Raw genomic sequence first — 23,243 nt, 5'->3', positions numbered from 1 at the left:
ACATTCAGGCAGGAGGAAAAGATTTTTTTAAGATGCTTGTTGCAGCGTTGGACAACAAGTCGGTTTCCAAGTTTGAAGTTTGAACCACGATTTCGACATGTTCCTTTCGGCTTCTTGTTTTTGGCCACGTTGTATCGAACTATTACTTACGTTGCGTTTACTTCCCCATCCAACAGGGTTCTTTCCGAATCCTCCTTGTGAGGATTATGACGATCCGTAAATCGTATTTGTTCATTGTAGATCGTGGGATCCGTTTTTATCAGGTACTGTTTGTGTTCAATTTTTAAATAAAAAAAATTAAAATAATTTATAACCGCACGATATATAATAAATGGACATTATGATCCTATGATATATTTTAACTTTAAACAACTAGTTATCGACATTTGTCACAATTTGATTGGTTCTCCATGTATATTTGTCATTCTCAGGTTGAGCTTGGTTCTAGAATCTAGAGTCCTAGACCCATGGGGCATCCTACTCACCATGATTAGATAACAATGAAACGATTTTCAGCCGATTAACCAATACCAAGCTTTCAGGTGGCATAAAATCTGTTGCGAGAAACATTAATTTTTTATTAGTGAGATTGTTAGAAGCCCGTACCTACTAAATCTCACGATTCCATATCATATGAAGATCAATAACAACCGCAACGCTTGTCATCATATTGTATTATCATACTGTTGTCAAGTTTGAGTTCTTTACAAGTACGTAGAATAACAGTTTGGACCACTTATGATTTTTCTAGAGGTTTATTTGGTACTGCTTCCTTGATTAACGCAACAATATGAGAGATGGTCTAAGCAAATCTACAAGACTAAAAATATTTGTCAAACGATTAAAACTACATCATAACAGCTCTTCCAACCCAAAAAAAAAACCGTAATGGTGCTTTAGAAACATCTTTAAATCAAGACCGTTGCGATCTGACAAGTGTTATTATCATTCATCCAACTGCAAACAAGTTAGATATTTGGACCCTATGAGCCCATCCAGGTCAACCACATCTGGCCAAGCCCATCAACAGTTTCGTAGAGCACTGGTGTAGTATCTTCTGGTCATGTTCGTTATATTTCATCACTCTTTTTTCTCTCTCTTACACGAACAAGTTCGATTGAAATAACCCTTTTTAATAAAAGAATAAGAAAATAAATAAAAATAAAAGTTTGTGTTTTTATCTCTACATCCTATAACTTCAAAACTGGCACACCAATGCACTCCTATATTATTTCCGCCAAAATCCACCCAAATAACAGCAAAATATTTTTTCGAGTTCATCAACGAGTCAACTTGCTAAAAACCCTTATCAGCCCTCATTTAAAATTTCAGCGTAGATTTTCGGCTGATATATTTGCTTGTTTGAACCATTATTTGGGAGTTGACTACTTGCATAAATTATTAAAACTAACAAGTCAGCTTGCTAGTAAACCTTGTTGCTATCTCTTCTAAATGGACACTGACATGGAAGCTTTTTTCTCATATTGCAAGCATTTGTTTCATGTCCAACAAATTGATAAGAAGTCTTCTCCGCTAAAATTATAAATGAGGGCCGCTAAGGCTTTCATGCAACAAGGGTTTCTAACAAGCTTACTTGTTAATGAACTCAGGAGAATATTTTGTTGTCATTTGCGTCACTCTAGAACTAAACATTAAATACTTAAATAGAGAACTTGAAATACACATTCACTAACCATTAGCAGTTTGCCATTGTACATCACATTTATGTACTCTTGAAGATCCCTCCACTGCCGAATTGTCTTTGAGGGGTGGGACTTGTTAACAACAGACTCTTGGAAAGAATTATTTGCCTGCACCACCTTAATTAAACGGTTTGAGGATGCTCCATCACCTAAAATGTGAAAACATGACCAAACAGGTAGAATTCAGAGGAGATGGTGGGGCATAAATCGTTGTATTGCAGACTCGCTGTACTTTTTTCTCTGTTCTTTTTGGATAACAACAATATTTTCTCTAAACGATTTCCACAACTGTAATACTTTCAACTTAGAAAGAAAAGAAAAAGCTTTGCTAAGAAAAGGTTCCATAAAATGCACAATGACAGTATAGATACGTGGGACAATTATGAGTTGAGCGCTTTAACCATTCAGTCATGGATGCTTAGCAGCGATCCTCTTACATGGTGAATAACTAAATTCCAAATGAAATGAAATCTTTAGGATAAATCAATTCAATGTAGAAGGATTCAATTAAAGGACATGAATTCAAATCCTGAATTTTCGAATTGATAGAGATATTGAGAAACATCGAGAATACACAATTTGTAAGGGCAATGGCTTCGTAATCGTAAAATACTTACACAAATAGTGATATTAAATGAGAGGGATCTTACACTTTGATAGGAGGAATAGAAGTTTGATCAGGGCCTTCAAATCAAAGTCTCGCCTCTTAAAATATTGACATGTGATTGTGAACACTCCCTCCATATAGATGGGAAGAAGGCTTGCTGCCGAGACATGGATTGCTACAAAAGAGATGACAGATCATTCTCCACCACTGTACTTCTTCTGACCATCATACCCAGGGGGAAAATATCCAAATCCAAATTACAAAGCATGTATAATAATCAATACATACTTCATTATCTAAAACATTATACTTACAATATAAGAAGAATTACAAGAAAGTGTTCAACTTACAAATTGTTGTTTCATAGTACATAAAAGTTCTAATGAAGCATACAAAATAAATAATACAAACCATTATTTCAAGCATATATAGGGTTTAGGGAAATTCTAATTCCTCGATATTCTTTGAGTTCCTAGTCTATTTTGTGGATCTTAAATGAACTCTTGGATAGACATTATTTGTAAAGAATGGTTGGAGGCTTTTTTTTCCTTTCTTTGAGATAGGAGAGAAGTGGTTGGTTTAGTGATTTCAAATTGGAAACGTTGGCCAAAGGGTTGGTTCTGTGCAAGAAGTGGAGGGATGAGAATTTATATAAGAATGTTAGTGAAGAAGTTCCATTTAGTTTAATTAAAATCTCTCTTCATCATGCATTAGAGAATTATTAAAGGTTTAAGGTAATGACAGCCAGTAATAAGCTATATAACCCATGCAGAAGAAATGTTCTAACTCCTCAATACTCTTTGAATGACAGATTTAAGGTAATGACAACTAGTAATAAGTTTAGTTGGAATCTCTCTTCATCATGCATGACAGATTTATTATTGGAACTTCGAACTACTCATTACTCTTTGAATTCCTTAGTCTATTTTAAGGATCTTGAATGAACTCTTGGATAGACATTATTGGTAGAGAATGATTGTTGTTTTTTTTTTTCTTTATTTGAAATGGGAGAGAAATGGTTGGTTTAGTGACTTCAAATTGGAAGCATTGGCAAAGGGTTGGTTCTGTACAAGAAGTGGAGAGATGGGAGGCTTTATATAAGAATGTTAACTAAATGCAACCTCTTCGCTAACATTCTTATATAAAACCTCCATCCCTCCATTCTTGTACAGAGCCAACGCTTTGGCCAACACTTACAATTTGAAATCACTAAATCAAACATTTCTTTCCTATTAAAGAAAGAAAAAAAACACAACCAACCATTCTCTACAAATAATGTTTATTCAAGAGTTCATTGAAGATCCAATAAATAGACCAGAGAACTCAAAAAGTATTGAAGAGTTAGAATTTCCAATAATAAATTTGTCATGCATGATGAAGAGAGATTCAAACTAAACTTATTACTAGCTATCATTATCTTAAATTTATCATTCAAAGAGTATTAAGAAGTTAGAAAATTTATTCTGCATGGGTCATATAGGATATTACTAACTATTATTACCTTAAACTTCTCTCAATGAAGAGAGATTCCAACTAAACTAAAATTTAACCTCTTCACTAGCATTTTTATATAAAATGCCTCATCCCTCCCCTTCTTGCACAAACCAACCCTTTTGCCAACGCTTCCAATTTGAAATTACTAAACCAATCATTTCTCACCCATTTCAAAGAAAGAAAAAAAGAAACAACCAACCATTCTTTACAAATAATGTCTATCCAAGAATTCATTTAATCCACAAAATAGACTAGGGAACTCAGAGTATTGAGGAGTTAGAATTTCTCTAAACCTTATATATGCTATGAAATAATGATTTGTATTATTTATTTTGTATGCTTAATTAGAACTTTTATGTGCTATGAAACAACGGTTTGTGAGCTAAACAATTTATTGTAATTCTTTTTATATTCTATGTATTAGGTAATGAGGTATTGTAATTTAGATATGAGGGTTAGAAGAAGTACGTGGTGGAGAATGATGTGTCACAAAATAGACTAGGGAACCAATAAGACTTAATAAGCCATATGAAGAGCTGAACGTAGATATAAGATAACTGAGTTCAAATAAAACTTTTCTTAAAAATATTTCCAAAGTTATAAAAAACGCATTCAAATACTTTTATGTAAAAAAAATAACACTTCAATTTTTAACACTTACAGCAACAAAACACTTCCGAATAGAAGCACTTTTTACATAAGCAAGATGAGCATAATTATATGTAAACTCGACTCTAGGCTCATTGATCTGAAATTGGAGATGAAACATCTTGATTAAATTTACAATCATATATTTCTCGCTGAAGAAGCTACATTAGGGTTCTTGACCAAGAAATTAAAATTTCCCGCAATTCGTTTAAAAATACAAAAAGAAGGATAAAGGCACTCAGAATGAAAAGGACTAAAATTATTAGTCATCGATATATGAAATCTCATACCACTACTATAATTACTCCTCATCGTGCCTCTTCAATTTACCAAAAAATAAATAAAAAAATAAAAAAACTCAAAGATTTCATATTTTAAAAATACATTAATCTAAATATAAGTTCACAAGCAAAAGCAATGGCGGGTTAAAGTAATTAATTTTAATTTCTCAATAAAATCAAAGTGAAAAACTAAGACGAATTCATACAAAAATAATAAGAAAAATTAAAAGAAAAAAAAAAAAAAGATTACAGATTTAGAAACCATCAGAAGCAAAGGATCGTTTCAGCTTCGACACTGAGTCTCAGACGACCGTCGTGAGATGATTAATCCAAATTCATCATCTGATTTCCTACTAATTTTCCACAAATACTAATCAAAAAAAAAAAAAAAGAAAGAAAAACAGAATGGGGAAGAAGGGAAAAGAGGCTCTGGAGTTTTCGGTTGGAGAAGCGGAGGCCGCAGCGTGACGATTTAAAGGACGGATACTGAAACTTTATTAGGGTTTTCATACTTTCACCTTGCCGGTTTTGCCCTTTTATTTGGATCTGGACTCGCAATTCTGTCCTTACTGGGCTGGTTCAATATCCACATTGGAATACAGTATAGGACTATAATGTGGCATGATTTTCGGTCGCACATCATTTTTCACAATAAAATTTTAATGAAAAATTTTCGTTATTATTTATTTTAACAAAAAATTACATTTTAACATTAAAAAGTTAATCGTAATACTTTTATTTTATCTTTATCATTAAAATTCAAAATTTTCAAACCTTTTTTATTAGTTTTCATTTTTCATAAATGAGAGGTTGAGATTTAATTAAATCTTATTTGAATAAATCTCAACCACTCATTAGTATCTTTCAATGATTAGGTAGATGCCTAATGTTGCATCTTACCTGGATGGTGTTGGTAATGCTGCACTGTACGGCGCCGTTTAGCTCTCCCCTTCTCTATGATTCAGTTCAGGTGGTGAATTTCACTTCCACAAAATCTTAATTCTCAGTCTCTTCGCTCTGCGACAACCATGTCGTCGGAGAGTGTTCCGCCGCTCGTCGCCGCCCAGCTCAACTATCTCCTCACTCACTTCCCTCTCGTCGTCAAGGTAATGCCTCCCAAACCCAACATCTCCGCTTCATTTCCAGTTTTGCAAAAACAAATAGCGGAGAAAATTTAACTCCAAAATTTCATTTCATTTCATTCATCCCCGACGGTAATAGTTTACTGAGGCATTTTCTTGGAATCGAAAACAATCTAGGGTTCGTGGGTTTTCATTTGTTGCATGATCAGCTGATTTCTCTGAGCTGCTGTACACTCTAGGGTTTTGTCAAAAATATTTTTTTAGGACATTTTACATGATCAATTTTGCTTTGCAGATTGAGAACAAGTGGTCTGGCAGCAAGTACTACCCGGGATTTCTCGACCGGTTCACCTTAGTCATTTCCTACTGTCTAGACGTTATCAAATGTGAGTGGATTGTTGTAATAAGTAGTTTCATGTAGTACTGATTGTTTTCGATTGCTAAGAATGTGGGGTTTTGATTTGTTGCAGGGGATGTTGTATTTGATTCGGAGTCTCCGTTCTCTGCACCCGATGTTATATTCGGACCTGATGATGAGAAATTTCAGCAGTTTCTTGTATCGCGCGATGAAGGAGAAGGGGACTCAAAGTTTCACATGAAGTGTTTGAGTGATTGGAACAGCAGAGACCCGACACAGCTTATGCTTCTCATTCATGAACTGAGGTGATGGATTTTTCGATTGTACATTTTCTTTGGAGTTTTGTATTTCTTTTGGGAATAATTTAGTTAACTAGTCTCATAATTTTCAATGAAATAATGTTGTTCTATTTTAAAGGGATCAATACATGTCCTACCAGAAGAAGCGTGTTGCTGAAGTTGATGACGACAGGTTGAAGTTTGAAATTAGCACAATTGTTGCTCGCGAGGTAATGTTTCAAACAACCATGAGAAATTCAAAATTAAAACTCTTTGTATATTACTAGACGTCTGTTTGCGTGTGAGGGATGAACTAGGAGGAACATTTTCATGAATATCTAATTTAATGAAATATTTCTTAGCTATTAAATCCTTACACTTTGCTTCAGGGCATTGAGATGCAGATGAGTTCCGGAGTTGACAAGGTATTTATGATTGGGTAAAAAACATGTTCAACTTTTGTTATTGGCTCTATCGAAAGATCAGTGTTGAAGAGAACTTGGCTGTGTAGCTTCTGATTATAAATGTGGTCCTTATGCCTCTGAATTTTAGCGTAGCCAGAGGAGGTCAAATTTGCAGTTCCTCTATTGGACGTGAACATAAATAAGATGGTGCCTGTGTACCCCTGGAGACATCAACAGAAGATATACTTGCAGGTTGAGATTCCTCTTTCCCTCTGTTACCCACCCCCCCCCCCCCAAAAAGTTTGAATTCTTTTTCCCCCATTTTTTTCTTTTCATCCAGGACATCGTGTTCAATGATGTGTATTTTGGGCTGTGCAGATTGTATATCCTGTTGAGAAAAAATTTGTTTCCACTCCATCAGCTCCTCGCTTGAAACTAGTGTCTACCTCAGAGTTGAAGACTCTATTTTCCATTGATGAAGTCAAACTTCCTCCATGGTTGAATGGAATGTATGTCTAAGTCCTCTGAATTATAAATTCTTAGTCCTTTATACTCTACTATTATTGGTTCGTTATGGATTTCATTTTTCTTTTTCTTACTCTTGAAAGGTGCATGGCTGAATATCTTCCCCATCTTGAAGAATCCCTTGAGAAACAGGTCAGCTGCATTTGAGTTTATATTTTGCGCTTTCACATTCAAAATATTTCATATTTGTAAGAATATATTGTCTTGTTACTAAGGTTTTGGAGGCAGTCTCCTTGGTTGATGTTAGAAGGCGCTTCATCGAGGCATTAGCCCTTCAGTTTGGAAGACCAGTGGAAGCTGATTCGGTAGGCATCCTAGGCATGTATTTCTCTCTGCAAAGTTCTTGAAACATTAAGACTAATTTTTCATATCTAATTGGGCAGGTCTTATGCAGAAAGGCAACGTTCCTTGCCGCTTCTGGAGTTTTCACGTTCTTGGTATATATGGTCATCACTGTATCATCTTTGTATGGAATATTCCTTTAAGCTAAAGCATGTGCTGGGTCATTGATTAAGAATTAAGAACTCATTTGATCTATAATATTTTGTTTCTACCTTTCTTATAAGCTTTTTGACTAATCTAGCAGTAATTCACATGGATTCCGTGTCGTTTATTGCTGTCAATAGCAAGAGTTTGACATTCTATTTTGTTATTGCGCATTATCTGGTGGTACTTTTGTTCTATTTTCAGTTGTTTTATGTCTACAGTTGGGTACTGCACTCTAGTTAATCTTCCCTTTTCAAGCGACCAAGCTCCTGATCGTTTTGTTTTGTATAGGTTCATGTTTTGATTTCAACTCAGTTTCCAAAGCAAAGGCCTTCTTTGATGCTTCAAAGTTCACAGGCAAGGATAATTATCCGAATCTATGCATTAATGATTACAGCAAAACTAAACCATATATATGGCTAGTTCATCACGAATATCTGCTGCTGCACACGTGCAGTTTGTTTCAATTATTGTCTTCATATACATGTTTTCTAGTTGAAATGAAACTCTTGATTGACGGGGTTATATTCTCGTAATGATGTAGCATTTCAACCACCATGGTGTGCCGATCAAGTCACTTCCTCTAACGGAATTTCCTTGGAGCCCTAGATGGGAATTACCTCATATGGCCGAGCGAATTTGGTGAGTTCCTTTGTAAATTGTTATCACTCATTCACCACTTTTGCATCTGAACAATATCAGTGACGGGGATCACTTTTCAGCGACTATTTGACAGACGAGGCTGTGAACTTCAAGAAGCACTGCAACGAGCCTCCACCGCAGCACTAGGGTGTCATAGATTGCCGCGGTTAGTGTTCGGTATCATCGTGTCCGTCACCAATCGAATCATGTAAATTTTTGTAATCGCTTTGAACTCTTTTGGTTCTTGGGCATGAGCTTGGATGGGGAAAATAGTCACTTGTCTTAGTAACTGAGAAATGGAGCGATGATTACTCTAATCTGGAAATCTTTGCCGTCTCAGATCAAGATCTAGTAAGAGTCCAAATGCTTCAAAATACTAAAATATTTTGTCAGGATCTGAGACGGGTATATTGGAAATGAGGTATTCGCCGATTTCTTTCTGAACTTGTAAGGAGTTGCCGATTTTTTTTTCTGAACTTTAATTTTAGCTGATTACTCGCCTGAACTTTTATAATTGCCTACTTTTTCCTGTGTTAGATTTTAGAAAATTTCATGCATCTTAGTTACGTGCACGGCACATGGAAATTGTCTAAAGATCTAAATCGGGGATATAATTGAAATTGTCGGATTTGGATCCCAACACATGGATTTTCAGACTAAATATTATTATTATTTGTCGGATTGTCAATGTATATGTTGCGAAAAGATTACATATGGATTATGGAGGACAATGATTGAGCCGTCTGAGCAGTTTCTCTGATCGCACAACTAAATTGAGAAATTGGTAGCAACGAGCAGAATGGGTACAATGGTGCATTAGTGTGAGAGAGGATCCTCGCCGGATCTTCTTTGTGAGGATTTCGAGAATCCTTCTATCACATCTCTTCATTTTACATCGTGCGGTTAGTTTTTATCAGATACTGTTTATATTTAATTTTAAATAAAAAAATTTTACAATGATTTTTAATCGTACGATATACGATGAATGAATATGATTAGAGAATCCCTAGAATCCTCACAAAGAGAATCCAGCAAGGATCCTCCTGGCATTAGTGTACCGTTGCTAGTATACGATAATCATTAAAATCTCAAAAGATATACAAAAAGATACTAAAATTTCGAGTTTTTATTTTTATTTTTAACAATGCGCTATACACTACTCAACTGGACATTTAAATGTTTTAAATAAAACCATCTTACGTGATGGATCATACAATTTAACAGCGTAATACATGTACATCAATGAAGGGCCTCGAGTTTTTGGTGGCCCAGTGCGAAAAATTAAAATGAGTTCCTTTCCAGCACATTAATATTAAATATTTACATTTTCTTTTTAATATATGATGTACACTAACACATGTTAAAATACATTTGGGCAGTCCTAGATGGTCAACCTTTTCGCCCTTGTTTGGAAACTACCAAACAATTTTTTGGTCCGCCCAAACACAGTCCTATGACAGTAAAAAGGAAATCAACGGATTAAATGTCGCTTTTCTCAATGATACAGTCGATTTCAACGGATAAACCTCATTATTAACGGTTAAATTCTAACACCGTTTCCCGCGGGAAAACTTTTTGGCGGGCGGGTGGATGGGATCACCGAATTAACGTGCACCCCATGCCCGCCAGAGCGACGGAGTGAAGGAAGAGAGAGAAAGTAGTTGGTTTGTTCTTACTCTCTCTGTCTGGCTGTCACACACACGACAACCAACGGACTCATTGATTAAAAAAAAATATCCCACCGCCCGTTATTTACCTTCCTAACCTCCGATTCTCTCTCTCCTCCCCTTCCCCTTCATAACACCGACTTCGGACACACTCTCTCCTGTGTCTTCGTCTCTCTCCCTCCTCTCGCCGTTCCTCCCAAAACCCCTTGTAAGCGCAGCGGCAGATCTCGCTTCGTTTCCGGCACCTCCGTCGCGACAATGAGAGAGATCCTGCACATCCAGGGAGGCCAATGCGGCAACCAGATCGGCTCCAAGTTCTGGGAGGTCATCTGCGACGAGCACGGCGTTGATCCTACCGGAAGGTACCGCGGAGACGCCGGCTCCGATCTCCAGCTCGAGAGGATCAACGTCTACTACAATGAGGCCTCCGGCGGGAGGTACGTCCCCCGCGCCGTCCTCATGGATCTTGAGCCCGGTACCATGGACAGCATCCGATCCGGCCCCTTCGGCCAGATCTTCCGCCCTGACAACTTCGTCTTCGGCCAGTCCGGCGCCGGCAACAACTGGGCGAAAGGACATTATACCGAAGGAGCTGAGTTGATCGATTCCGTTCTCGATGTTGTTCGCAAGGAAGCCGAGAATTGTGATTGCCTTCAAGGTAAAATTTCTTTGAATTTCGACATGAATTATGAGATGAAAATGCTCCTCAATCGGATTTGAATTTCTGCTACATTGAATGTATTGATGCTTGATTGATTATTCAGTTGATTACTGTTTCTGTTGCTCTATGAGTTCGTCGTTTAAGATTTGATAATCCGATTTCAAAATGCTTCTGAATTGGAATTGATTTTCTGCGAGATTATAAACATTGACGCTTGAAGATTCAGTTGATTACCGTTTTCATTAGCGTTGTTAATTACATATTTAACAATAACCTCATTGCAAAGCTAGGATCGTCAGATCCTTCGTCCAAAACTCTAATCTTGTCCTTTACTTTTTGTTTGGTTGTGGATCTGATATATTCGTCGTCAGCTTTCCTAGCACCGCCATGTGGTTAACTGTACTTCTTCTCGCATATATATTATATATGTATATAATTTGTCTTTATATGGCTGATTTTGCTTGTGGTCCCCCTTGTTTTTTGTTCTTCAGTGGAGAGATGAAGAATCTGTACTTTTTTTTGCATGATCGTGATTTGCCAACAGTCAATATGTTACCACACCGACGTTGTGTTTGGTTCTTTTGGATTGAGATTCACTGCGGATCTCTGTATTCTAAGTCCGTGGACCGAGAGATTAGAGCCACTTAATTTCAATCATATGATTCTTATTAACCCATCCCACTAGCCTGATTCACAAAACCTAAAAAATTTGAGCTCTCTTGAACAGTCCGTATCTCTCTGAGGTCCGGAGTGGATCTCATTCCGGTTCTTTTAGCAAATTAACTATTGCAGTAAATCTGAGATGGCCGTAAGAAAATTTTCAACCCTTTTCTGTAACATGCTTAATTGTTTGAGGATTAGTGATTTGTATTTACGTGGGAACATTTAGCTTATATTCGTTTGGGTTATAGGGACTTATATCATTGATTTGTTATTGTGAGGATCTGTGGTTGTATGTTGGATCCTTGTTCGTATAAAATTCTCAAACCTCACTTGCCCATTTCCATTTTTGTTTAATATGCCGATTGACATCTTTTTTTATGCGGGGCAGGTTTTCAGGTGTGCCACTCTCTTGGAGGAGGAACTGGTTCTGGAATGGGAACCCTTCTCATATCAAAGATCAGGGAGGAATACCCTGATAGGATGATGCTCACATTCTCCGTTTTCCCTTCACCGAAGGTCTCAGACACCGTTGTGGAACCATACAATGCCACTCTTTCGGTGCACCAGCTGGTTGAGAACGCCGATGAATGCATGGTTCTTGACAACGAGGCACTTTATGACATTTGCTTCAGGACCCTAAAGCTCAGCACCCCAAGCTGTGAGTGACAATCTAATTCTTTTGAATAATGTTGCAAGTAACACAAGTAGTCTTATAGCGCCCGGTTCTAGTTTTACTTAATTGTATATCTGTTTACAGTTGGTGACCTGAACCATTTGATATCCGCAACCATGAGTGGTGTGACATGCTGCCTAAGGTTCCCTGGACAGTTGAACTCGGACCTCCGGAAGCTGGCTGTGAATCTCATCCCATTTCCACGTCTTCACTTCTTCATGGTTGGGTTTGCACCTCTCACCTCTCGTGGATCCCAGCAGTACATCTCCCTTACCGTGCCGGAGCTGACTCAGCAAATGTGGGATGCCAAGAACATGATGTGCGCTGCTGACCCTCGCCACGGACGTTACCTGACAGCCTCAGCTATGTTCAGGGGGAAGATGAGCACCAAAGAGGTGGACGAACAGATGATCAATGTGCAGAACAAGAACTCGTCCTACTTCGTTGAGTGGATCCCTCACAATGTGAAGTCAAGCGTGTGCGATATTCCTCCCAAGGGTTTAAAAATGGCATCTACCTTTGTTGGTAACTCTACATCAATCCAGGAGATGTTCAGGAGAGTGAGCGAGCAGTTCACAGCCATGTTCCGGCGCAAGGCCTTTTTGCATTGGTACACTGGTGAAGGCATGGACGAGATGGAGTTCACCGAAGCAGAGAGCAACATGAATGATTTGGTTGCCGAGTACCAGCAATACCAAGATGCAACCGTGGAGGATGAGGGCGAGTACGAGGAGGAAGGTGCCGAAGAGCATTACGAGGACTAGAACATGCCGGCAATCACAAATCAGGACCGGAAGAAAGGTTTGGCATGGAAGGGGCGTCCCTTATTACTTGCTTGTGTACTTGCATGGTAAAATCTGCGTTTTTGCTTTTATCATTTTGTTGTCTTTGCTTGTGGATTATTGTCTCGGCTAATCACGCAAGATTATCACCTTGCTGGATTAAGTTACAATTAGTAAATAATCTTGTAAGACGATTTTGTGTGATTGTTCTTTTCCAAGTATGGAATAAAATTGTAATTTTTCCATCAGCTGCCAATCGTTGATTATTTTTTCCAAATTGCATTGCTTTCTAAAACTCAATTTTGATCTCACTTTGTCCCGGAAATTATAAAATCTCCACCACCGTCAAACTCAATATTTGCTCAACTTTGACGGGAGATATAATTATTTTTTTTTGGTGATTTGTTTAAAAGCCAAGGATGAAAGGATTGTATCGAACATAGTCATAGCAGCGGACTTGTTTTCTGATTCCGCCCGATTGCCGAACAGAAAACCTTCTTTTTTCGGCGATCGGGAAGAATTAGAGAAAAAGTAAAGTGAAGAAAAGAATTTCAGATTATGGCAACGGCATTTCTAGATGATCAAAACTAGAATACAAGAAATTCTGATTAAAGTTGAAAATAATTAAAGGATTAAAAAACCAAACAGAAAAAGATTAAAGAGGAAAGGAAGGAAGGAAAACATAGAAAATGATAGATCATAGATGCATCAGTATCATGGAAGTATGAGGTGCAACGTCGCTTGCACCAGTAAAATTGCAAGCTTCTCATCCCAATTAATAATTTTCCTCGCTTGCATCATAATTATAATACATATATATATAGACAGAGAAGAGCGAGAGAGAGAGAGAGAGAGAGAGTGTATGTGTTTGAGAGAGATGGAAATTAAAATAGTATTTGCCTCTGCATATTTCCAGCTGGAGGCAGGTGAGCCTTTTTTTTTTTTTTTAGTACATCGATATTTTTATATTAAGAGAAATGGAGAGTTCAGCTAAACAACATAATGGATAGCTTAATTTGGTATCAAATACACTATTCACAAGATTCGAATTTAAAACTTCTCACTTCTAAGCAAAAAAACATATTACCAAATCGTAGTACTGAATGGCTGATAAGGCGTTATCTCAAAGGATAACTATTACTTATGTAAGAACGCAACTAGGGTTTCGTACAACAGTTGTGAAGTAAATCCTCCTCCTTCGTCATCTACGGCCGAGATTCTAAAGCCTGCTCCGTCTTGTTACTGGCAAAAACTCAATTATATTGTGGTTTCACTTACAATATAAACCGGATAAATACTTTTTAATTATATGAAAATTTTATTACGCTCTGGTACATGATGTATAGTAGATGAGTGAAGTGGTAGTTCTACATCTAAGGATTCAATGGCTACTCTTTGACCATAGCCTTACAAGGTATATATAATTTTATTTTTTTGTTAAATTTAGAATCGTCTTGATTAATTTTAATATTGTTTAATCTGTAAAGATATTTATAGCTCAAATAGTTGAAAAGTATTCACATATTAACATGCTCCTTGTTTCTTTTTGTGGTACACGAACTTTTCAAATTTGTCACACACAAAAATAATTATTGAACGAATCTAAAATTAAATTTAACAATATATCAATCAAATATCGACGTAATTCCCAATGACCAAAATCTCATTACGAGCTTCTCTTGTTCTATGACAATGTTAATATATGGAATTATAGGTACAATATATCTACGTACTAAGTCTCACCTTAATAATTGCTAAAAAAGACCTCATCAAACCTTTTGGTTTGGATAAAAAATTACACCCCAAATAAAGTAATCAAATTATTAGGGGCAAAAAATTGAAAAAAAAAAAAAACATTGGCCAATGCGATGTCATCTGGAGTGGAAGCGAGGTTTCTTAACCCTGCAGATTTCGAGCCTCTTCTGCCTTGCCTCGGCTGCCCTTTTCCTAATCATATCCTTGTTAACCAAGCCAAGATCAAACGGCTGGGAGGAGTTCAACACGATTGAATCCTTAAAACAGAGGTTAAAGTTACCGCCTCGCGGGCCCACGTTGATCTCTCTTCTTTGATTTTTAGCCGTTTGATCCATGATCAGCTGCTGCAGTTGATGTTGATAAAAAATCACACTAGGAGGAGAAGGAATTTGCATTTGCATTTGCATTGGCATTGGCATTTTCACTTGCTCAGGATGTTGGTAAGGCTCTTGATTTGGGGCCGGTTGAGGCGGAGTCACAGACGTGAGTTGGGTCGATTGGCTTAATTGCTCGGTTGGTTCCGGGCTTGCATCCGTATCCAAACACGGCTCCTCTTCCTGTTTATGGTCAAGTCTCATTAGCTGCTTAAAAAATAAAAAATAAAAAAAAAGGGTAAGCAAATTAAAACAAGAGAAAAATATTTTTTAAGCGAAACAAAAATATACCTCCTCTTTCCTTGCTTTCAATTCCAAAGTAAGACCATCCATCTTCTCAAAGAAACGCTTCACATTCACAAGCTCCTGCTCAAATTATCAAAAATCGAAGTTAAATAAATAAATTGAAAAAGAAAAAGGATAATTTGGCACGGTTGAATTTTAGAAAAAGACAGAGAAATTGCTGCAAAAGACCAAAAAATAATTCAAGTAAAATACTTACTTGATTTCGCAATTTTTTCTTCGAAGTCAATTCGTCCACAATTGTAATCCATTCCTCTGTCTTCTGCAGAATCAATAAGAACAAAAAAAAAAAAAAAAAAAAAAATTCAGAAAACAGTGAAAAATAGTAAATAAATCAAAAATATTTAATCCGTAAATTGGAAAAAGAAAGAAAGAGATCGAACCCAGTTGCCAGAATTCCCAGAAAATCAAAACCCATATCACAGAAAAATAAATTACAAAATTTCTTATGGAAAAACAAGACGTTGTTTTATTTCTGGAGTTTGAACAGAGAAAAAAAGTCGTACCCTTTTTTGACCAAGGAGTTTACTTCTCAAGTGGTCAGGCTGCTTCTCATCAGATTCACTGGGCTCGAAGCACAGCGGCGTATCGGGGCTGGAAGTCTCCTCCTTGACAGCATTAGGGACGGGGGAAGGCGGCGGAGCCATGGCCGCCAAAGGCCCAGGACCCAGAGGAGCCAGAGAAGCCCAGAGTGGAAGTGAAGACAAAAAATCAGGTCCAATCAGACGACGCAGAGTGGAAGCGCCGCCGTCGTTCTTCAGAGCGAGTACAGATCTCTTTCTCTTGCATCCCCAGACGAGCGCGAGCGGAATCGGAAGCGGAGTTTCGAATTCGGAGATCATGTGGGGAAGATTAATCAGGATTTTCGCCACCTCTATCTCGGAGTCGCTGGCGTTCGGAAAACAGGGGAAGAGTGGAAGCCTCTGTTCCATTGTTAGTGTTTCTCTCTGTTCCATTGCTTTCACTCTCTACAATTGAGGATTTCACAGCAATATTGCAGTCTTTGTGGCCAAAAGCAAGTATATATATGCGCCGGAATCAGGCGGACGACGGCGGGGGTGCGGAGGCGTTGAGGGCAACGAGAAGATTGGATGAGAGGGTTGAGAGAGAGAAAGCAGAGAGAGCGAGTAACTTGGAGGACGGGGTTTTTGTCTTCTGTGTTTATGGGACGCGAGGGGAAAATAATCCTTGAGGAGGTAGGAGAGTGCAACACGTGTCGAATAGATGGAGATTGAGGCCAAGGCCCTACTCCCTAGGGTATATAGTCTTTGTAATTTTTTATTATTTTTTAATCAGAGGGAGTTTTCCTTAAATCGTTTTCGCTTTTTTATTTTTCTTACCTTCTGTTTTTCGGGTTAGTTTAACAAGGAATATGCAAGAAATCACGTGTCTGTATGGCCAGATGCACAAAATTAATATCTTCTATTTTTACATTATTTAAGGCTACACAGAGTCTTATCTTTCGAGTCGATGCGGCTGCTATAGAAAAGGTTCACAATTACTTTTCAAATTTTTGATTGTCGGATTAAACGAATTGAAGATAATCAAATAGCATAAGTTAACATGAGTGTGTAAGAGGCAAAAAAAATATGGGCAACGTCATCCAGAAATAAACTTGAAACCAATTTTGTTCGCCTTCCTTCATGCAAAGCGTCCCTATGACTCACCAAAACATATTATAAATCAAACAAAAATAAATTTAATTGGTGATACATTTATGGGAAATGATTTTCACACTTTTTCAGCCTATTTTTGTCCTTTGATTTACCGTTAATTTATTCATCTTGTAGGTAAAAATAAGAGAGGATAAGAGAACAAAGGGCATTCGTACGTTAATAAACACACCAAAATTTGTACTTCTATATATGAAAAGAAACAAGTCTTTTATGCAAAGGGATTCTTATTTTTTTCAAAAAAAAAAAAAAAGGGAATAGGTGTGGGGCCCACTCCACATTGAATTTCAAGGATCCGAACCGTCTATTTTGTAAGTCTCGATTCATAGATCATCCTTGCAAAAATTCAATTCAATCCGAAACCATTTGCCTATTTAATTATCAAGATCAAATTTCATTGTTTCTTATATAATAAAGTATTCGTTCATTTCTTCGAACCCAATTAGATGTCTTAAATATTTCTGATTTGGCTAATATTTTGCAAGGATGATCTATGAGGTACAACTTGAAAAATAGACGGTTTAGATCGTTAAAATTCGATGTGATATGAACCCCACAACTAATTTTTATTTTTATAAAAAAATGATAATCTCTTCCCTTAAAGGTTTCAAGAAATCATGTTGGAATATGAAATGGCAACCAAAGTAGCTGACCCTTTAACTTGTAAGCCCAGTTTCTTACCAGACTGAGTTTAAGCCCATTAACTCTTGACCATGGTATGAAAATTAAGTTAATTAAACATAAAAAATAAAATTTAAGAAAATCCTGTTAATTGGACTTAATTCTGTGGATTCCGTTACTTCAGGACCAAGTAAAAACAAAAGCAGAAACGACGACGTAAAGTGCATATCACAAAATCCACCTTCCTGATTCTCCCTAATAATCTTTTACTTTTGTAGTAGAAAAACAATTTTAACTAAGAAAACCCTAGTAAAAATACAAACACTAAATGATAAACCATCGATTAATCTTTTGTTAAAACGTCGCTACAATCCGATTAATGAAAGTTAATTACATCCGAATGCCGAATAATAAGGTAGCAGAACAAATGCCCCAAGGCTGTGATTGATTAATGACAAACAAATAGCACAACTAAGCTGCTTGCTTCTTCTTTACTATTCTGGCCACAAAGTCATCATCAGAGTCTCTCTCTGAGCTGCTATCTTCCGTCTTCTGCTTCTTCGACTGGTTTGTTGCGCTTTTGGAGACTGTTGTCGGTTTCTTGTTATTTGAAGGCGCTGCGGGTGATGGTGTGTTCTTCTTAACAGTAACTGACTTTGTGCTTGTCTTTACAGAAGATACAGATTTTGTTGGAGAAGTGAGCTTTTGCAGTTGACTCTTCTTCTGCTTCTTCTCAAACACTTTCTCCGCCTCCACTTTGGGTAGCAAACCGTACTCCATCATCCTGAATTCACATTGAAAACTTGAAATCCATGCTTTTACAGAAGCAATCTAGGTTTAATTATACTTGGTCGGTTTCTAGTTTCAACTGCTAGAGTTGTAGCATTGCAAATAATCAAAAAGGGCAAGAGAACGAGGTCTCGCCATTGCAGGATCTGGGAGGATTTAAACATTCTTGGTCTTACCCCCAGTTTGGGGAGAAGCTGCCCAAGGACTTCGAATTAGAAAATGTGAAGGAAATGAGGGAGGAGAGTCGCATTTATAGGCAAGGGAGGATTGGGTTGATGGTTAGGATCATTCTACATGACCCAATGGCCAAGATTTTCCATTACGAATCCGTCCTTCTGGTTGCAAACAACCAACTTAACTAGTCTGCAACCTATAGGTTGCAAACAAGCAAAACTGGTATGAAAATCATGAATCTGTTATGTCATTTACAAGTATAAAAGCAAAGCATCATTCAAAGTACGACCACCACTCAGACAGCAACCGAAGAGGCAGGTTTCAAACTGTCAATTGCAAGCTATAACTAAACCTAATGCCCTAAATGCAGCATGCACCAAAGTAAACATTTCCTGATTTCCATACATGTTAAACAACAAGAACAAGGTTGAATAGTAGGTATCCAAACTTCTCTCAATTTTATTTGTAAACTAGGTGCAGCACGATGCAATTCATTGAATTGTAATTCAAGTTCACCGAATTTGGGACTTAAACATGCTTTTGGATGCCCCAAAGCCAGCGCTTCCGTGCAAGCAGCATAGAGGTAACTAGATAACTAGCTACTCACAATAAAACACACTCCAAAACAAATTCTATTGCCTGAATGCAATGAGAAGCATCAGGTAGCTCAAATAGTATGCAGTAAACTCAGCAGTAGTTGTTTGAGCAAAACCAATTATCGGAACAAATGGGAGAGCAAAGACTCACCAGAACTGCGCCATCTCGCTACTCGGAATTTGCTCGTGAAGCGACTCGTAGAATTGCCTGAGTGGGTCCTTCTGAACTCCAAAGTACAACAAAACAATCACCCAAAGAATTCCAAAGCAACATTCTAAATACGAATTAAAGTAATAAGAGAAAAAAGGCAGTGTTTGTGTACCTTCTCGGGAGGGTCCTTCTTCTGACCAGGCAAATCATACACCTTCTTCTCCCTCTTCTTCTTCTCCTCCGTCGCAGCCTCCGACGCCTTCCTCTTCTTCCCCTTCTCCTCCTCCTCCTCCTCCATTTTCTTCACCTTGTTGTCCTTGATTTCCTTAATCCAAATAACCCGCATTCATCAGTAAAACAGTAAAATTCAGTACCTTCTCACAAACAGAACCCAAATTTGAAAAAAAAAAAAGAAGAAAAAAAAAACCAAAACAAAGCAAGAACCTTTTGGGGCTTTGAATTCGAACCCTTTCTCGGCTTCAAACCCAATTCCTCGTTGCTATCGCCGCCGTTCTCCTCCTTCTTCACTCTGGCTTCTTGTTTAGGCTTCGCCTTCGTGGCCTTATCCCAATCTTGGTCCATCTTGTCCTCCTTCTTCACCTTAGCGGCTTCTCTTCCCGTAGATTTCGCCGTTCCATTCGCATTGCCACTGCTTTTCGTGGGTTGCTTCTTCTTGCGCTCCAACGCAATCGAACCCAAGCTCTTCTCATCGTCGTCGTCTTCTTCCTCTTTCACCTCCCTCCGCGGCTTCGCAGGCTTCTCATCTTTTGGCGGCATCTCTCAAAATTTTAAGTGTGTGAGAAATTCGCAGGCGAAAAGATGGAAACCAAAAGGGTTTTTGGAAGAAAAATCGGAGGGAGTAAAAAGCGAGGGTGTGAATTTCGATATTCAAAAGGAAAATTGCCCTTCCCTTTTTGGGCTTCGCGGTTTGAAACGTTTCGGAATACATCTTATTTTACTTTTTACATACCATTTTAATTTTCGACAGTCAGATCGGAGGATTTGAAAAAAATCAACAAATGGAAATTAATAAGGGGTATGTAAAAAGTAAAATGGGATGTGTGGATAGCACATCCCTTTGGGAAACATCTGAAGCCCTAATGCAATAACGGGCCGTACTATTCATGAAGCCCAACTTAAGCTAGCCTTAATTAAGCCCAACAACTTGAGTCCAACAAAACCCAATACGTCCATTTTTCGCCATTGCCGGTTTTTGTTGGGGGGAATAATAGTGTTTTTATGTGTTTATAAACGTAAGTATTTCTTATATATAGTCTCTCGTAATATAATTGCTTAAAAGCATTTATTTGAAGTACATCGTATAAAGAGAGGTCCATCGTCACGTTTTTTCATTCACGATTTTATGTCTTTGGTAATGATAAAAAATATATTTTCTCTCTTCTTATACTATTCTATTTAATTATCTTGATTGTTATCGTTTGATTTTTTTAATATGATGGTTAAAAATAAAAGATAATGGGTGAGAGGCTAAAGAAAAGGTGAAAATCAGCTCCATTACATTTTCAATTTTATTAAAATTATCCACTGTCTTTTGAATATATACCTTGAAGTGCTTTCTGAAAAGAAAAAAAAAACATTTCATATATATTTTTCAAAAAAAAAAAAATTATGAGTCATAAACACTTTTAAAGTTTTTTTCTCAAATGCAGTCAGAAGTCATTTCAAGTGTCCTAAACCATGTTTGGTTGTCGTAAAACAATCTCAAACAAGTCATAAAAACTTAATCAAAAATTTAATCACATATAACATAGCAAATACAGCATATCCAACCCTTCCTTGATCGTGAAGATTTGCAATCAACCAAGAAGCATATATTCTTCTTTCCCTGTTTTATGTACTTTTTTCGTTTTTTTTTTTGGGAAAATTTAACATTTTAGTATCAAATTCCTCCGACTCGAGAGATTTTTTTTAGTTATGTCTGGAACACGTACACATACGTTAAATGTCATTATATAAGTGGAGAGACACTTGAAAAATAAAATCCTCTTCACTTATATAATAACGTATGACTTACATATCTGTGTGTCCGAACACATTGAAAAATCTCTTATATGTGGGCATTTCAAAGTATCCAAAAGAAATAGATGCAAAGATTGGTGGGAGATAAGAATCTGCAACCTGAGAATTTATGCCAAAGGCACAAAGCCAACACACCTGCACTGTAAACCTCCCATATCAGACCCCACCCTAAAACCCTAGTAATTTCAAATCATGAAAAACTAGCTTACTTGGGGAAAAGTTAACCTCCAATTTCCCATACTACTTTGGTATTTTGAGAGATTTTTTAGTGTGTTTGTTAAACTGGTGGTACACCACGTATCGTTATATAAATGGTAAGATATGTGTGTTAAAAAGTTAATAACTTCAAAAATAAAATTTCTCACCATTTACATAAAAACACGTAATGTACCATCCGTGTTTCCGTCATGATTAAAAATTTCTCATCTCCTCTTACTGTCTAACCCTGGAATGCCACGCGTCATCTCGAACCAGTGATACAATGTCACGTAGTGGAGGTCAAATACATTGTATTATTTGCCCGAAATGTGCTACAGTGACTTGGGTATATATAATACCATCTTCATCCTTCATCTCACTCAAAAAAAAAAAAAAAACTAGCTAGAGAGAGATGGGTTGGTTTTTGAGTGAGAGAAAAGGAAGGAGGGGATGGATGGAGGAGACCCTAGCCTCCGTCTCCGCGCCGCCATCGTCTCTAGTGATGCTAGTCGGCATAGTGGTTGCGTTACTAATATTTTCATCTTACACCAGCTACAAGGCGCAGATGGAGAGAACTAAGTTCGGGTTCAATATATTTGTCTTGTTTCTGCCCTTCTTGTTGACCATTGTCGCTTACTGTTTGATCACATACCGGAACTTTCGGGTGAGGACGAAGGCGGCGGTGGCTGATAAGGCAGCTGAAGGTGGAGGAGCATCCCCCTGGGGCGTGGCCTTGTTTCTGGGGCTGTTGCTCGTTTTGGTGTCCTATCAGTCTTCTGTGCAGTCCAAGTGGTGGCCTCACTATTGGGGTACTTATTAGTTAATTAAAACAACTACTTATTGTTAATCATGAAGTTAATCAAGCAGTTTTTGAGGTTCCATTCATCATAATCATCATCATGATGTAACAATTAATGATGTTCGTGGTGTTGTTTTACACTGAAATTGTAGTTCATGATCCTGCTGTGTTATTAGTTAAGAATGAATTAGTTGTGTGGATAGTTTGGAAATATGCTCGTGAGTAGAGGTGACAAATCACTGTAATTTATAGTTGAGATTAGTAGTTCATGATCCTGCCGTGTTATTGTTAACGGATACCTGTTAAAGACTCGTTTAATTTGATATCACCGTAATATATAGTTGAGATTAGTAGTGGTGATGATGATATAAGATGAAATCAAACTAAGTCGGTCTTAATGGGTATCCATTAACAATCCAATGAATTAATTTGCCACCTTTACTCGTGAGTTTATGATAGAACGGTGCCGGTTTGGAATTGCTTTTGTAAAAAGTACTTGTACTTATAGACTCTTTTTCAACAGCTTAACTTGCCAAAATTTTATTGAAAAATCCAAATCCACTTAGGAAGCAAGCGCTTTTATGGCCAAAATGCATCTCTTAATTTCTTTTGCATTTGGATTTTGGAGAAACTGGAACTGATGCAGCCCCTTCTTTAGAAAAAAGGGTTTTTACGATCCAAAAGCAGCTTTTAGTTTTTTATGCGTAAAGTAGTAGAAGTGCTTTTAGAGGCAATTACAAATAGGCCTTGGGAATAAGAAAGCTATAAAGCAAAAAATAGAAAAGTCTACTGCGAATCAAATTCCCACTGATTAAA

The 23,243-nt window shown here is 37.3% G+C and overlaps 5 protein-coding genes, 1 long non-coding RNA gene and 2 other non-coding genes across 9 annotated transcripts; 3 read left to right on the top strand and 5 right to left on the bottom strand.

Annotated features, from left to right (window-relative positions):
- Positions 1–649: 649 nt before the first annotated feature.
- Positions 650–5,311, bottom strand: LOC125479137. Its single transcript, XR_007259826.1, has 2 exons — positions 2,354–5,311; positions 650–1,852 (listed from the first exon to the last, which is right to left on the bottom strand). It is a non-coding gene; the product is annotated as an uncharacterized LOC125479137 (long non-coding RNA).
- Positions 4,684–4,773, bottom strand: LOC125479392. The gene has a single exon (XR_007259953.1). It is a non-coding gene; the product is annotated as a small nucleolar RNA Z162 (small nucleolar RNA).
- On the bottom strand, positions 4,993–5,082 carry LOC125479391. The gene has a single exon (XR_007259952.1). It is a non-coding gene; the product is annotated as a small nucleolar RNA Z161/Z228 (small nucleolar RNA).
- Positions 5,312–5,622: 311 nt separating the features above from the next.
- LOC125479141 (BRISC and BRCA1-A complex member 2-like) lies at positions 5,623–8,952 on the top strand. Its single transcript, XM_048588176.1, is given in 14 exon segments — positions 5,623–5,730; positions 5,732–5,839; positions 6,111–6,201; positions 6,286–6,478; positions 6,591–6,681; positions 6,841–6,876; positions 7,009–7,107; positions 7,234–7,364; positions 7,464–7,512; positions 7,596–7,685; positions 7,764–7,817; positions 8,158–8,223; positions 8,411–8,508; positions 8,589–8,952. Coding segments are annotated over 14 exon segments (1,266 nt in total). The 5' UTR covers positions 5,623–5,637; the 3' UTR covers positions 8,656–8,952.
- Positions 8,953–10,191: 1,239 nt separating this feature from the next.
- LOC103927774 (tubulin beta chain) lies at positions 10,192–13,202 on the top strand. Its single transcript, XM_009336724.3, has 3 exons — positions 10,192–10,833; positions 11,888–12,157; positions 12,257–13,202. Exons 1-3 carry the CDS (start codon positions 10,434–10,436, stop codon positions 12,934–12,936), a joined length of 1,350 nt encoding a protein of 449 aa, XP_009334999.2. The 5' UTR covers positions 10,192–10,433; the 3' UTR covers positions 12,937–13,202.
- A 1,388-nt stretch (positions 13,203–14,590) lies between these two features.
- On the bottom strand, positions 14,591–16,907 carry LOC125479302. Of its 2 annotated transcripts, none has more exons than XM_048588474.1 (4): positions 15,893–16,907; positions 15,586–15,648; positions 15,375–15,449; positions 14,591–15,290 (listed from the first exon to the last, which is right to left on the bottom strand). In XM_048588474.1, exons 1-4 carry the CDS (start codon positions 16,340–16,342, stop codon positions 14,826–14,828), a joined length of 1,053 nt encoding a protein of 350 aa, XP_048444431.1. In that variant the 5' UTR covers positions 16,343–16,907; the 3' UTR covers positions 14,591–14,825. The 2 variants fall into 2 exon arrangements, with proteins under 2 accessions (XP_048444431.1, XP_048444432.1); XM_048588475.1 differs by having other exon boundaries at positions 14,591–15,266; positions 15,893–16,902.
- Positions 16,908–17,996: 1,089 nt separating this feature from the next.
- Positions 17,997–20,167, bottom strand: LOC125479128 (transcriptional regulator ATRX homolog). The gene is made up of 4 exons (XM_048588163.1): positions 19,835–20,167; positions 19,563–19,715; positions 19,391–19,461; positions 17,997–18,464 (listed from the first exon to the last, which is right to left on the bottom strand). The coding sequence occupies exons 1-4, from the start codon at positions 20,165–20,167 to the stop codon at positions 18,152–18,154; spliced, it is 870 nt and encodes a 289-aa protein (XP_048444120.1). The 3' UTR covers positions 17,997–18,151.
- A 1,915-nt stretch (positions 20,168–22,082) lies between these two features.
- Positions 22,083–22,653, top strand: LOC125479127. The gene is made up of 2 exons (XM_048588162.1): positions 22,083–22,437; positions 22,580–22,653. The coding sequence occupies exons 1-2, from the start codon at positions 22,083–22,085 to the stop codon at positions 22,651–22,653; spliced, it is 429 nt and encodes a 142-aa protein (XP_048444119.1).
- Positions 22,654–23,243: the final 590 nt, after the last annotated feature.

Source organism: the organism of the source record quoted next, unplaced genomic scaffold (genome assembly GCF_019419815.1).
Source record: "Pyrus x bretschneideri cultivar Hongxiangsu unplaced genomic scaffold, Pyrus_bretschneideri_v1 Contig28, whole genome shotgun sequence".
Taxonomy (NCBI): Eukaryota; Viridiplantae; Streptophyta; class Magnoliopsida; order Rosales; family Rosaceae; genus Pyrus; species Pyrus x bretschneideri.
This window is presented reverse-complemented; position numbering and strand designations above follow the sequence as displayed.